Source organism: Scardinius erythrophthalmus, assembly GCF_964197995.2.
Source record: "Scardinius erythrophthalmus genome assembly, chromosome: 8".
Lineage (NCBI taxonomy): Eukaryota > Metazoa > Chordata > Actinopteri > Cypriniformes > Leuciscidae > Scardinius > Scardinius erythrophthalmus.
In genome coordinates, this window is record NC_138228.1 from 3,781,623 (window position 1) to 3,797,968 (window position 16,346).

General features: G+C 38.5%; 1 protein-coding gene across 1 annotated transcript; it reads left to right on the plus strand.

The window, feature by feature from the left end:
• Nucleotides 1-1,132: 1,132 nt before the first annotated feature.
• Nucleotides 1,133-9,181, plus strand: vmn2r1 (vomeronasal 2, receptor 1; the record flags this gene model as incomplete). The annotated part of the gene is made up of 6 exons (XM_081372315.1): nucleotides 1,133-1,374; nucleotides 3,963-4,254; nucleotides 5,112-5,921; nucleotides 6,438-6,665; nucleotides 7,105-7,228; nucleotides 8,098-9,181. The coding sequence occupies 6 exons, from the start codon at nucleotides 1,133-1,135 to the stop codon at nucleotides 9,174-9,176; spliced, it is 2,775 nt and encodes a 924-aa protein (XP_081228441.1). The 3' UTR covers nucleotides 9,177-9,181.
• Between the last annotated feature and the right edge of the window lie 7,165 nt (nucleotides 9,182-16,346).

A 16,346-nucleotide genomic window follows, 5' to 3' on the forward strand; every position in this document is an offset into this window, starting at 1 on the left:
AGCGTGTGATAGAGCTAAACGACACCAGCGCTGTCCCTGAACGAGCTGAAGCATGCAGATCACACACTCCCACAATGAGCTGCAATTAAAATGTTTTCAATGTTTGAAAAAAATGTTCACAGATGTTTCCCTTAGATGCTCTTGGAGAGACAGATACGTCTAAAGCGTGTGAGGGACTGACATCAAATATTAACAAAAATCATGCCATACTGTAAGTGCTCTGAGTCAAAAGCAAACAATATACATTCCAGTTTTCTAAATAGATAATCTATCTAGAGTTTCTTCACAGAATACACAAACATAATGAAACAATGTGATTGTCAGATTTTTGTTAAACACTTTTTTATGAATTATTATCTGTCTAATCTATCTATTTTTTAGTCTTTAATATGGTATTTTTCCACAACTCTTTTTTTTTTATGTTGTCCATTTGCACTGCTAAATTTGGGGTCAATAAGATTATTTAATTATTATTATTGATTTATTTTTTGTTGAAAGAAGTGTCATGTTTATCAAGCCAAAGTTGCATTTTTTTTTATATACACAAATTTAAATAAATAAATAAATAAATAAATAAATAAATACTACTGTGAAATATCATTACAATATAAAATAAATTAAACAGAGTACAAAAGAACAGCATTTATTAGAAACAAACTTTTGTAACATTATATGTCTTTATTGTTATTTCTTGATCAATTTAATGCGTCCTTGCTGAATAAAAGTAGCCTATACATTTATTCTAAAAGAAAAAAAATAAACTACAACATTTTTTACAGTAGTGTATGCCAAATACTTTAATAAATATATATATTACAATAATAAATATAATAATTATAATAAATATACAAATAATATAAAATAGCTGTATAATGTTAGATTATATGAACCCATTACTAAATAAGCCTAAAATTCAGCATGATGAAAAAGAGCAAAACACTTTTGATGTTTGTGACTTTCGGTGGCGTTCGGCCCCTGATGTGAATCCGCACTGATCAGAGTTTTCTTATGCAATCTTCAGACCCAGGAGAGATGATGGCAGCTCAGGCGTTGCTAATTCATAGTGTGTGTTGAGCCTCTCCAACACAAGCACATCAAAGCTGCCTGTCTTTTACATGATCTTCCTCCAAATATGGATTTAACCGGATTGAGCTCCAAAAGACGGCTTTTGTTAGTTTTCTGTGTTAGTTGTTTCCTCTACACATCCACCGATGCCGAGGCGAGCTGTAAACTCAAGGCCAAGTTCAACCTCCAGGGTTATAAAGAGGTGGTGAAACGGACAGTGGTTGTTGGTGGCATGTTTCCAGTTCATCAACGCCTGGTTTCAACGGACGTCAACAACACCATCCCTCCAGAGTCCTCCGACTGCGAGGGGTAAGACACTAGCTTTAACATTTTACAAGAGAAAACTCTCATTATCAGTCGATATGCGATATGTGATGATGTGCACTGCCACGTTAAGTGCATACTTTTTAATTGCTTGTCGTTATTTCAGAAATGTATTGGTATTATTAACGAAAAAAGATGAATTGCAAACTATTAATTGTATTCTTGCATCTTAAAGATCATCATTCATCATGCAAAATTAATTAAACTGTAGTCTAAGGAATAATTACAGTTTATCCTCCCGAGAGACCACTTTTATGTTACATAAACTAATCAATGGAAAATAACTTGTTGCACAATGCCAATCAACCTGACTGGTACAGTGTAGTGGTAGAAGTTGGTATTACATGTGGTTACACTTTATTTGGTCCACTTTAGACATTTATAAGTAACTTTGCAGCAACATATCAACCAACTCTCTTAATTAATGTTCTATTTATTAAAACCAAGTATGAATCTCATCAAGTTAGTGTTTTTACATTTATTCCAAAAATTATATTTAAAGAAAGTAACAATTTAAACAATATATTTTATTTGTGAGCTAACGTTCAGCTGTTCTTTTTAAAAGTAAACTTATTTTCATCAGTCATCAAGCTCGGTAAACACTGGTCACAGACACGAAGATGTACCTTTAATTTCCCCAAGCTGATGCTCACTAAAACCCCACAGTCATCGTGTTTTCAATCCATTTCAAGTTTGATTTTGACGTGACCTAAAGCAGTGATATCTGAATGGGTGAGTGGTTTACTTACTTTTTTATTAGTCTTCCCACAAACACAATCATTTTCTTTATTCAGGCCGATTCGCACGAAAACAAGAGGTGTGATTTGTGGCACGAACCAATCATAACCGATTATACCCAATCACAGCTATAGACGATCACAGCGCATGCTTTAGGGGGTCTATTAACCCTTTCCTCACCATTGATGGAAATTTCCGGCTTTCTGTGTTTTCATAGAGAGCCTAAGTCCCTCCCCTTCCGGTCGACCACCATGGGACCTTATTTCGGAAAAATATTGTATGGTAGTCAATGGCGAGAGACAACAAATATTTTGATCTCGTTTGAATAGTGCTGTGTAATGTGTAATTACAAAGACTACAAACCCAAAAGGCGCACATGTGACGTCATACCTTTTCTCTCAATGAATGAAGCTAACTTTACTGAAGCTAACGTCTGACATTTTTCTATAGTCTTGCGTTATAATCGTAACGTAACGTTACGAGTGTTTTGTACCAGACTGCACACATACGAGCAACGGTGACGTACATAGTGCGAGACGAGAGATGTAGTTCATTGAGCGATTTTCACATAAAACTAAACGTTACTCTTCTGTTTTATGACAAACTGCGACTTTCTTGACTTTCATAATTATCTTTTAAATTGACAAACATCATATTTGTAATTCAGGGTACAGTTCAGATGGAATAAAAGATAAGTTGTCTTTCGCCATTGACTACCATACATATTTTTTCCGAAATAAGGTCCCATGAGCCGGAAGCGGAGGGGCGGGACTTAGGCTCTCTCTTGTTATAGACCTTATGTAGCCCCGCCCCTTTTCAGCGCTGTGCTAGTTGTCTTTTGACTTCCGGTCTGTATTTTCACAGCGATTCTGCGTGTTTATTAATGAACGGCTCGTTTTAAAATCTTCCCGGTCTACTGACATTTGTTAAGACATCTGCTTTAAACATCACAGTCCTCATGATAACTTTCGTTAACTTTACATTAAGTAAATCCTCTTCAAAGGCTAATTACTCCTGGACAGCAGCGCCATAGAAATATACAGAGCGACCGGAAAACGAAAGTTAAAAGACAATGTTCTAAAGATGGCGGCGCCCTCGTTTCTCTGGCGCATAGTCTAAAAGTCTACACTTTTTTAAAATACATTTTATAGAAAAAAATGTTTTTTGTTGTTGTTGTTTAAACGTAGAGCATCACCTCTTTCTTTTGATATATTGCATATTCAGATATTCATACAACAAAATATTTTGAGGGCCATGAAACTTTCATGATCAAAAATGCTGGCGGTGGCTGGAAAGAGTTAAAAGTCAATAGGCTCAGGGGAGGCAAGAGAGACAAGGCGTCCCGCTGTAACTAGATTAGAAAAAATGAGTGATTTATATACTTTTTAATGTCACATTTTGTAATATTTGCATTGTTTTATTTTTGTAATATCGATTATTTCCTCATCCAATGTTTTTTGAGGAGGCACTGCCTCCCTTGCCTCCTCGGAGGAAACGCCCCTGAAGAACGTCGGTTCAGGAGCATCAAAATAAAGCTTTAGCAGATATTAAGCATACGATCTACTAATACTCTAATGACTGTTAGCTGACATGGAGTTGCAAAGTTACTTATATAGTTAGTAGAATGTCTAAAGTGGACCAAGTATCCTCTGTTAAATAGATCTATATTGGAGAAATAAGGAAGGCCAACATTAACATGAATTTAATCATAATTTGATTATATATACAAGATATAAAAAGCAAATGCATTCAGTTTCATTAAATCTAAACATTTCGCTCACTTAATTGAATAATCTGAAATGAATCATCACTCTAACGTGTGAATTCCCCCTCAGCTTTAACTTCCGCACTTTCCGCTGGGCTCAGACGATGGTGTTCGCCCTGAACGAGATCAACAAGAGAACGGACCTGCTCCCCAGAACTGAGCTGGGGTACGTCATCTATGACTCCTGTTTCACCATTTCCAAAGCCGTGGAGGGAACGCTGACCCTTCTGACGGGCCAGGACGAGGCCGTGCCGAACTACCGCTGCGGGGACGGGCCTCCTTTCTCGGCCCTCGTGGGCGCCGGAGGATCGGATCTGTCCATCGCCACTGCCAGGATACTCGGACTCTACTACTTCCCACAAGTACCTTTCATCTAGCACTCTATTTGGGCAATGACATAAGATAACCCTCATTTTTAAGGTCAAAATCTGTTAATTTATGAAAAACACATAAAATGCCATGACTTTAATACATTTCTGAATTAAAAAAACATGGTAACACAAAAAGGCTGGGTTGTTTTAACCCAATTTTGGGTCAAATATGGACAAACCTAAACGTTGGGTTAAATATTTAATTAAAAAATTTAACCCAACGACTGGGTTTGTCTATATTTGACCCAAAATTGGGTTGAAACAACTCAGCATTTTTTAGAATATAGGGTCAAATTCTCACTATATATCCTAGTAATATGATATAACTACTAGTCGCTTATTAGCATGCATATTACTTGGATATTGGCTGTTTATTAGTACTCATAAAGCACATATTAATGCCTTATTCTGCATGACCGTATTCTACATCCCTATATCTAAATTTAATAACTTCCTTACTAACTATTAATAAGCAGTCATTAGGAGTTTATTGAGGCAAAAGTCATGTAATAACATTTTAAAATGACATTTATGATTTATTACTTAAAAAGAAACCTCATTTAGTAGAAATGATAGAAATTATTATTATTTTAAATGTATTATTTTAAAGCATAAATTTAAGCTTTTCTTGAAAATGGGATAAAAGCTTTTCAAATCTGTGTGAAATCAGCATGAATAGAAAGAGTATAGGCCTATATATTTCTAAAAATATGATTTTGATCATTCATGTTCTTGCCTATTTATAGGAATAATTTTTTACACCTTATAGTAAGAATTTTAGCAAGAAACCCAACCACAAATGCGTCTGAGTGTTAAACCGAGCCTGGTTTGTCTTTCCTCCTCCCTAGATGAGTTACGCGTCGTCCTGCTCGGTTCTGGAGAGCCGGTTTCAGTATCCCACCTTCCTCCGCACCATCCCGAGCGATGAGCACCAGTCCGTGGCCATGGCCAAACTAGTGCTTCACTTCGGCTGGACCTGGGTGGGCACCATCGCGGCCGAGGACGATTACGGGAAATACGGCATTAAGAGGTTCAAGGAGGTGGTGGAGGAGGCGGGAGTGTGTATATCCTTCTCCGAAACCCTTCCCAAGACCTCCAACCCGGAGGCCATGCAGCGCATCGCGCAGGCGGTGGTGGAGTCCACGGCTAAGATCATCGTGGTGTTCTCCTCGGATGTGGATCTGAGTCCTTTATTGGAGGAACTGCTGCTTCACAACATCACCAACCGCACGTGGATCGCCAGCGAGGCCTGGGTCACATCGGCCGCCATCTCCCGCCACCCCGACATTCTGCCCGTCCTGGGGGGAACCATCGGGTTTGCGGTGAAGCGTGCCGATATCCCCGGCCTGAAAGAGCACCTTCTGGCTGTCAATCCATATAATGACACTCTGGCTGAAGAGTTTTGGGGGATTGTCTTTAACTGCACTATGAGTTATAAGCAGGTTTTGAGAGGCATGAGGAGATGCACTGGAGAAGAGATGATAGACAAGCTGAATAATACATACTCAGATGTGTCTCAGTTAAGGATCACGTATAACGTGTATAAGGCTGTATATGCCGTGGCGCACGCCCTACATAACCTCGAGGTCTGTAAAAATGAAAGTAGCCCGTTTGATAGCGGCACATGCCCTGACATTAACGCATTCGAGCCTTGGCAGGTATGACACACACACACACACACACACACACACACACACGTTTAGTGTACATGCAACCAAGTAATCCATTAGTAATCGGATTGACGGCTCAACCGGACTGAAAAGCCTTCATGTAAACATGAGCTGAGCTCGATCCGAATTAAATTTCGATCGGATTGGAAGTGGTGGTTCATCCTTTTCTACTTTTCTATTTTTAATGCGTGATCAACTCATTTACTCCCATTATGATCAGAAATCGATCAATTTTAAGTCTGCTGTTTAAAACAAATTAAGAACCAATGTAAGAGAATGGTTGTTCAAACAGCAGGAAACTCTGTAGTGCAGTGTGCATATATGTCAAAAAATCTATTCCACTTTAAAGCTTGTGACGTATAAACGCGCACATTAACCCGATCACATGTTTATCGTTCATGTAAACACTTAATTAATTCCGATTGAAACAAAAGTTGCATGCAAACATAACCTTGTACTTTTTAAAATCTACTAATTTATAACCTGTATGTGCTCTGTGTTCAGCTCATGTACTACATGAAGAACCTGAGATTCACCGTCCCTCACACCGGAGAGGAGATATTCTTCACTGATGGAGAAGTGAAAGGCTTTTATGAAATCTTAAACTGGCAGAGTGATTCCGACGGAGAGATCACATACACACAGATCGGTTACTATAACAGCACGGCACCGGCTGACGACATGCTGACTATAAACAATGCCTCTATCATATGGAACAATGATGTTCTCGAGGTGAGGATGTGTAATTTAGTCTGATTATAAATGAGATTATATAGTAAAGAATCTATCTATCTATCTATCTATCTATCTATCTATCTATCTATCTATCTATCTATCTATCCATCTATCTATCTATCCATCTATCCATCTATCTATCTATCCATCTATCCATCTATCCATCTATCCATCTATCCATCTATCCATCTAACGATCTATCTATCTATCTATCCATCCATCCATCCATCCATCCATCCATCCATCCATCCATCCATCCATCCATCCATCCATCCATCCATCCATCCATCCATCCATCCATCTTGTATTCGACTGTACCTAAAAAATCCAGTACAATGTTTTAAAGTAATCGACGGTTAAAGTCTGACTCTCATTATTGCGTGTGGAATCGTATAGAAGATAAACTGAAGAACGGGTTGTTTGTCTCGTGTCCCAGACGCCTCGCTCTGTGTGCAGTGAACGCTGCCAGCCCGGCACCAGGATGGGTATCCGGCAGGGAGAGCCGGTCTGTTGCTTCGACTGCATCCCCTGCGCAGACGGAGAGATCTCAAACACTACAGGTCATGACTTTATTCAATCAGTCTTTACTTTTAATGGTTCCTTATTTTCTATTTAGTCATTTTTAAAGGGTTAGTTCACTCAAAAATAATAAGTCAGTAATTAATCTCCCTCATGTTGTTCCAACCCCGTAAGACTTTCGTTCATCTTCAGAACACAAATTAAGATATTTTTGATTAAATCTGAGAGCTGTCTCACTCCTCCATAGGCTTCTCTGTAATCAACATCTGCCATCCCAGAAAGTTAGTAAAGACATTGTTAAAATAGTCCAAGTGACTACAGTGGCTCAACCTTAAGTTTATCAAGCGACGAGAATACTTTTTGTGCGCAAAAAAAAAGACTTTATTCAACTCTTCATTTTCTTCTGTGTTTCTCTGAGTGAGTTCACGTAGTGTAACAGGATGAATTTGTAGGAAAGAGAAGATCCAAGGCACTCTTCTTCAAAATTATTTAAAAAGCCTTTATTTAACTGGCTATATCATGGTAGAAAATGTAAAAGACATGGGGAAAAAAGCAACCCACGCGTAGCGGCACAAACAGCCTTCTTCAGGGTGTTTTTCCTCCATGTCTTTTAAATTTTCTACCATGATATAGCCAGTTAAATAAAGGCTTTTTAAATAATTTTGAAGAAGAGTGCCTTGGATCTTCTCTTTCCTACATTTATTTGAATTTCCGACCCCAAAGAGCACCTTCAAACACTTTTTATTGAACTCCCTGAGCACTCTGGACATTTTTTTGTCTTTCTAATATCTTAATCTGTGTTCCGAAGATGAACGAAAGTCTTACGGGGTTGGAACAACATGAGGCAGAGTAATCACTGACAGAATTTACATTTTTGGGTGAACTAACCCTTTAATAACTCTTCCAACAGATGCACGAGGCTGTATCCTATGCGACGAGGACTACTGGTCCAACGCCAATCATGACGAGTGTGTGCCGAAGATCATTGAATTCCTGGGCTTCTCCGAACCTCTCGGGATCACGCTGATCGCCATCGCGGCGTTCGGGGCTCTGGCTGCTATTGTAGTCGCGATCATCTTCTTGATGCACCTCAACACACCTCTGGTGAATGCCAACGACGCTCTGCTCAGCTTCTCTCTGCTGCTGGGTTTGGTGATCACCTTCCTCAGCTCCATCGCGTTCCTCGGGGAGCCTCAGATGTGGTCGTGCATGACCAGTCAGGTGGCGTTGGCTGTAGGCTTTGCTCTGGTCCTCTCTTCATTAATGGGGAAATCTGCTCTGCTCATGCTGAGAGCCAGAGCTGTAAAAGCGGTCAAAGCTGCGACACGGGCAGCAAAAGCGGCGGCGGCGGCTGCCGAACAGAGTCCCGACACTGCCGTCTTCGCTCCAGCTATTCCTCAGAAGAATGACGTGGATCCCATACATCCCAGGCACCAGAGGGCGATGATGATAGTGGGCACCCTGATCCAAGCGGTGGCTTGCACCGTGTGGCTGATCCTGATGCCTCCACACCCCGTTAAAAACACAGCCGCCCAGAACATCAAGATCATCCTGGAGTGCGACACCGGAAACATCATCTTCATCTGCTCCATCTTCGCTTATGACATTCTTTTGGCTCTGCTGGCCTTCGCTTTTGCTTTTGTGGCACGGAAGTTGGAAGACCACTTTAATGAGGGCAAGAGCGTGACCTTTGGCATGCTGGTGTTTTTCATCGTTTGGATCTCCTTCGTTCCCGCCTATCTGAGCACGCGGGGGAAATTCATGGTGGCGGTGCAGATCTTCGCTATCTTGGCGTCCAGCTTCGGCCTGCTCGCGTGCGTCTTCATCCCCAAGTGCTACGTGCTGCTAGTCAAACCGGAGAGGAACAAAGAGGAGATGATGATTCCTCGACCCAAGTCACGTGACGCGGCCGTTTCGCTCGCCACCACCAGCAGCGCCGCTAATGAAGCCACTGTGTCCACTGTGTCCACTGTGTCTCTAGATGACTGAAGCCACTCCCCAAAAACGATCTACCATGTCACTCTGAAGCCTTTTTATATCGGACTCTGCCATATTTCACGATTTTACATTAAATTTGATCTAAGACAGAATATGAATAACAGTAAAGGACTTTTAAGGGGGTTGCATCGTACTTACCATTTTATATGATGTCTATGTATAATCCAATTTAGTTTTATGAAAATGTTTCACCATCTCTAACCCCTAGAAGGATGCTTTTATTTATTTATTTAAACTGCAAAAAGTTGACATGCTCTGCAGAATTAATATCTGACTGTGGGTTTGCTGTCAAGTACAGGTTTTTTTTACATTCCCATGTTTTCATTTGACATCATAAATCTGTGGAGGATAATTTTTGGAGCTTAGTTATATACCATAAAATGTTAATAAGCAGATGCTCAACCTGTAGAGGCAAACAAAAAGTCAAAATATCAAACTTTTGAAGAAAGTCGCAACACTCATAATGATGAATCCATGTAAAACATGATACATAATTGAATTGAATTTAATAATAAATATGAAACCATGAATTCCTTTAATGAGAGGGCATTTTGAGAGTTACAGGTTTCATATTATATACACTAATTATATATATGAAATGGTCTGGGAAAATGTTATTATTATTATTTTATTTATTTTACACAACAGATACACTATAAAAGAGAGGAAAAAGGCAAATAAAGGGAAAACAGAAAAAAAAAGATTCCTCATGATATGAGCCCTTTAAATGAGCACTCAGGGATGTTTTTATGACTAGTGTAGCTTAGCTGTTCAATTACATGCAAAAAAATGCATTGATTTGATCTTTAAAAAATAAAACAAATCTTTTCAGAGACCAATTTTAGTCTTAAAAGCATGGCAATAAAGAGGTAAATGTGATGCTGAGGTCTGCCAGCAGGTGGAAGCAGTGAAAGTTCATAAACTGAGATCTCTGCGCTGGAGATGACACAGATTAAACTGTCCTAGTTGTTCTCAGTCAGTTGTTATATAAAATAACTATTGTAATAGTTTTGCTAACATACAATGAAGTCTATTTTTGAGAAAAAATCTGTAAACTGCTGTCAATTTATTTCTGAATTTGAAAATGAATTTTCAGATTTAGATTAGACTGGGTGTGTTTTAGATAAATATGGGAGGCACAATGGATTCATACACAAACTGCATCTAATGTGAACTGGTTAGTGCTACACTTCATTCTGAACAGGACTCCACTAAGATCTTCACTCATAAACAATACTGATTATGTATTGCTTTGTCTTTATCTTATTCATAAAATAAAGTTACAATAAACTACCAATGTCCTTTTTTAATATACTTTTTTTTTGTTACCAGACAGAGATTTGGTGATTAAAACCTCTGACAGTTCATGCTTTATAGAACCAGTGATGTGACTAAAGTTTATTAGCATTATTTTAGATCTGTTACAAAATTTCTTTGCTCAAAATGATCAAAATTTAAATAATGAGTCAATACATTATTAATTCTTCTCCAAAACGTGTCTTTGTCCTACCCTGATTCACTATGGTAAGTTGTGTTTATATTTCAGAGCTGTCGGGATGGTTTTCGCGCGAAATTGCGTAGCCTAAATACGTCAGATGAATATCTCTCGTTATATCCGTAAATAGAGAAAAGTTGCTCGCGGAGGAGCAGCTAAATCTCTGAACTCTGGCTCTGGGGAATCACCCGTTTTAAAAGGACATTTGGATAGTCATTTAGGTAAGAAAGTCTTGAAGGATTGCTGGGAATATGAGTATAAAAAACTAACAAGCTTAGAACGGACTGAGGGACAATTATGCGCTTCACCCTCCTATCCAGTAGGTGGCGGGAATGCACCATTTAAGACTGTCTGCCAACCGACACACACCAGATAAGAAGAATAAACAAAAAGAGAAAGCGACAGAGCTCTTAATAAAACAAGAATCAACATTGGTTTGGCTCTTTGGAGATGGTGAGAACTGAGGGATTCGAAACGTAAAAGAGAAACGTAATTAATTATTAGTCGACAGGTGAGTAAGATGTTGTATTGAACAGATAATTTGCCATATGTAGCTCTCTAACAGTTCACTGTAAAGCATTATCTATTGTGAAGGTTCATATTCATCCGCGCTGCAGTAACTCAGAGCCGAAGCACAACCAAAACAATGTTTCAGGTTTGTTTTTTACCGCTAGCGTAAAAAGTTACAAAGTGTACCTTTAATATGTCTAACATAAAATAGACACAGCAGAGTAAAAAGTCTCCAAATATGAGGATTTAAGGCAAAAAAAAGTTGAAAGATTTTGAAAAATAAATTTAAATACTATATGAATATTGAATACTATATAATTATTAACGCTGAAAAACTATCAATGAAACTTTTTTTAACCCTTTTCAAATTAGAAAATTAGCTAAATACAAGGTTTTTCACACTTTTGGATCAAACTACTACTACTACTGTACTACTACTACTGTTTCAATAAAGACCAAAAAAAAAAAAAAAAAAATACCATTGTTGCAAAATCCTTGGATGCACAATATTTACAGTGGTGTGTCAGAGAGAATGAGTCTGCATAGTTCACTTGATGCCACTCTAGATGCTTTGTGGAGTGATGATATTCTTCTATAATTGGACGTGTAACAACACACCGTCAGTGAGGAATAGCCCAGCGTGCCTGAGGAAGACTTGTTTAGTCTATGTGTGTGTGTGTGTGTGTGTGTGTGTGTGTGTGCGCCTGGGTAACTGGATGTGGTGTAAACAAAATGCTTAAATAAGGTCTTGACTCTTGACAGAAAGGCCAAGTGGCCATTCATCTCTGGACTGACCACTGAAAACACTGAGCAGTGATAAAGCCTGTCAAGGTATGATTTTAATAATTCATCAGGTCTTTGTGAGCAACTCATTAAAGGGGTGAGATTAATAATGGATGCAATCCAGTGGGAAGTGTTGGGATGCATGCGCATGCTACTATGGGTGGGCTTCATGCCAGGGGTTGTCCTTCAGTTCACAGGGTATCTGCTGGGTTTCTCAGTCTGTCAGATTACTGAACCCTCTCAAAGGAGGACAAAACTAAAAGGTTGAGGTGTGCGATCGGGGACTTTAAAACATACTTGCTAAACAGTTTTCAGTATCTTTTCACACAGTTTCAAAAAATGTATTTTGCGCAATGCACTAAACTCTTTCATTTTTAAACCCTTTTCACACTCGTTTAATGGTTGGCTGATCAAATAGTTTATATATAATTGTACAGTTTACAATGAAAAATGTTATTTTGTAGCTGATGATCAAAAATATATAAATAAATAAACCCCCTAGCCAGTCGCAAGGGCACCTTTGTTATATTTTATAATGACAGTTAAAAATAAATTCAATAACCATCCATCAAGCTCAAGTACTTTACCAAGATAATCAGCATAAACAGATTGTCGTTTTACTGACAGGAACTGCTGAGAGACTTACGTTATTTCTCAGAGCGTTGTATTTGTATGTTTTCCAGGTGGGGTAAATATCTAGATAAAATGGAGGCAGACCGAGATATGACAGATGACTCTGACAGATGTCGCAGAGGTTCAAAATTGCCCTACAGGTGAGCAAAACTCATGATCAGATCTAACATCTGCTGCAATAAAGACTGAATATTGAATTATTATTAATGAATATTGTTGAGCAAACTCTCATAGAGCACCGTTATGATGCATTATAGCAATATGCATTCCTGAAACATTTGGACATTTTCTTTTTGGGATGCTTTTCCCAAGAAAGCTGATAATTACATTCCTCTGCTGTCATGGTAGATTAGTGTTTAAAAGAGTGTGTGTGTGACCAGCAGGAGGAGCTGCCCAGTGATGGTCATCTTCACTCGCTCTTCTCTCATTGTTGCTGGAGTGATGTGATGTGATTTGACTGTTGGATGGCAGTCATTTCACTCGTTTCTCTCTCTTTGAGACAAACTGACTGAACAAAGACTTTTATGTAAAGCAGCAACACGTCATATTAGATTACTGAAGCTGTCGAACACAGTGACAACAGTAAACATGGGAGAAAAATATGGGAAAGAAAGAAAGGGGGGTAAAACACACACTGTCACTTTATCAGCTTGTAGCGTCGGCTTTTGAATCACATATTGACTTGTAAATCAATCCCGTAACCATTTTATGGATAAAAAATAAATGGAAGAATTTAAAATAAGATCTTATTGTAAAGTATTTGAACTATTTGCAAATAATATTTTTATTTAAAAAAATGCACACATTCACTTTTAATCGTATGCATAATCTACCTAAAACGTCTCTGTTACGTTTCTTGTCTCTTATTCAATTATCCTATAGGTAAAGTCATGCTTGTAATTTCAATAAGAGTCATATTTTAAGCTATGTATTCTACATTGCAGTGGCATTAAGGGTAGTTTAAAGGACACATGGTTCAACTAATGAAATAAAGGCTATAAAGCTTTTTGTTTTATTGAAAATGAAATAAAACCTTAAGTAACAACATAAACCATCAAAATTTTACAAAACGTTATAACTTGATTCGATTGCATAGAACTAACATGATTCAAGCATGCATCTAAGCTAAAAGAACAGGCTAGTATTAAGCTAATATGACTGAATTATGTTAGGATAACTTAAAAAGAGCGTGTCCAATTTACTTCATTAAAATACATCTCATTATACTGAAACCATGTGTAATGTGGAACCTATATAGAGCCCCTAAAGGGACATAGCGATGGAAAAATAGCTAGTTCTGGCATGAACTCTAGATGGCGCAGGCTGACAGGTCCTTAACTCATTTGGTAGCGATCACATCATTTTCTACATATAGTGCAGCTGATTGGTTGCTGTTGCATCAGTGGCCAATGAGCTGTGCGCAAATTAAAGAACACACACTCAGCCGGATCATTTCCATAATGACCAACGCAATCTACCAAGAACAGCGCAAATTAGCATCTGGTTTAAGACATGCTTTTTTAAGGAGGTAACTAATGGTGCAAATACCTGTAAATTGACTAGTGTAAATCACCTTGCATGATCCATTTAAATACTTTCCTCCCAACAAATGCATATGCAATAATGTCCGCGCTAATTTTTCACTGTGTGTCTTTAGTAAATCCTGACAGTAGCTTTTTTTTAATGCCAAAAGAGGGTTTGCGCTGGAGCGAGCTGTTGGTAAATCTGGCCCCAAATCATTGTTAGCTTTGGACCCTGTGTGAAACACTGCAGAGTGAATCTAAAAGTGTGTGTGGAGAGAACTGGAGCCTGTGAACAGCTGTTGTGTCTGGTTAGAATGGCATACTGAGTAATTAGACACCAGATTGTCAGGAAAGCTTTGCCACACAGTGGCTGAGAAGAATCTGTTTACCATTCTAGAGTGGAAGGACAGCTCATCTCATTCCTGGCTCCTTCTCTTGATCTCTCATGCCTAGTTTGGGAAACTGCTGTGTTTTTTCTGCTCTGCATATCCTCTAGAGATAAAGCCGTTCCCTTGGCTCCTTTAGATAAGAGGCAGTCATCACACCCTTTTTCATTTTAATCTTCACCCTTCACAACTGAAATAAAATCACTCGGCTGAATGAGAGCCCTTGGGACCAAGACAATTATGTTTGAAGCTCTCCTGGCTGTGACTCAGTATTATTTGGCTTGATGAATTATATCAGACTGAGTGACCTTTTCGACCCCCATTCACAGTGTGTTAAAGAGGAGAACACGACCAGTCATTTCAATGCCAAACTACCATAAGTGTTAGTCTCAGAGCAGATGACGAATCACAGTCAATGGAAAGAAAATGGATTTCAACACCCCATTTTCAGTCTGGAAATTTTTTTATAATCATGTCTCAAGTTATTTCTCACTCATGATCTTTCATTCCTTCTATCCTGTTATACTTCACTGTCTCTTCTATCTCAGCATTGCTTAATTTCCTCTCCCATTCATTACAATGTTAGAATGATGCATTTACTCTCAGGATAAAAAACATCTTTTAATATAGTACTATAGTAGGATATGAGACCATATACTGTAGCTGTTCTGTGCAGGATTGTACGTACAGTATTGTAGTTTTAACTAGAAGCTAGGACTCGAAGTCAGGTCGGCTTGTGCAGATCTGCGGCATTTGTATGATATGTGGGTTTTTGTGGCATGCAGGACGAGGCCGAGAGCCTTGGGAACGGAGCGAGTTTCTCATTTTGTGACCTCTAAAAAAGTATAGTATTCAAATGAATGTGTGTAGTATGAATGTAATGAATTCATTCACCATGTTGTCATTATCATGTGACCTACTAGCATCACTGCGATTCAGAAATCCCCTCCTGTGGCTTCAGTGTCCATCGTAAGCACAATTCAGAATCTAGTAGTAGGTCATCCGGATAAATTTTTCCTTTTTTTTTTTTTTCTTTGAGTACTGTGAATTCGAACATACTACTTTTGTCATATACTGCTTTTTACCAACTATATAGTAGGGAAGTATGCAATTTTGGATGCAGCCTTACTTGTGTGCAATAGCAAGTGCAGTTGATACGGTTTCCTATGCAGTGACGTTAGCCAATCATAACAGTGGACATTTACTGAGAAGCCTTAAAGCTCCAATATGTAAAACATTGACCACAAGAGGGCGCAGTTTCCAACAATAACAAAGGCGAAGCTTGATGACGCTATGAAGGAGGTGACGATGGGAGATGTCGTTTTTAATGCGTTTTCACCATCTAGCGATGTATCTAAATGGAATTAATGAATCATGATCACGGATGAGGTAATTTATTCGTTTTTGTATTACCTGTATGTCTGATCGTATTATTTTATGTCATCATAATTAATGAACTGCAAGGAACGTGAAATGTTATGCTATATTATCCCGTTACAACTTACAGCTATTTGTCATTAATTCATATCTATTAAAATCATCTTTACTGTAACTATTACGTTACTTACAATAAAAAAATTTGATTTGCTTACCTGTCTATCAATACACTCGCGAGAGCAGAGTCTCTATCAAGTCCAAGATTGTCGCGCAGCTCTCTCCATCTCGAAAACGCCTGCCGATATTTATCCGGGTTTTATTCCTCCGTTTGTCACACAGTCTGCGTGTATCCGAATATGGACGCTTTCGTTTTGTTGTCACCTCAATACTCGCCAAAGAGTAATCGTGATCCATAACAGCTATAACCATACAGTCTATGGCAATCAACGCTATA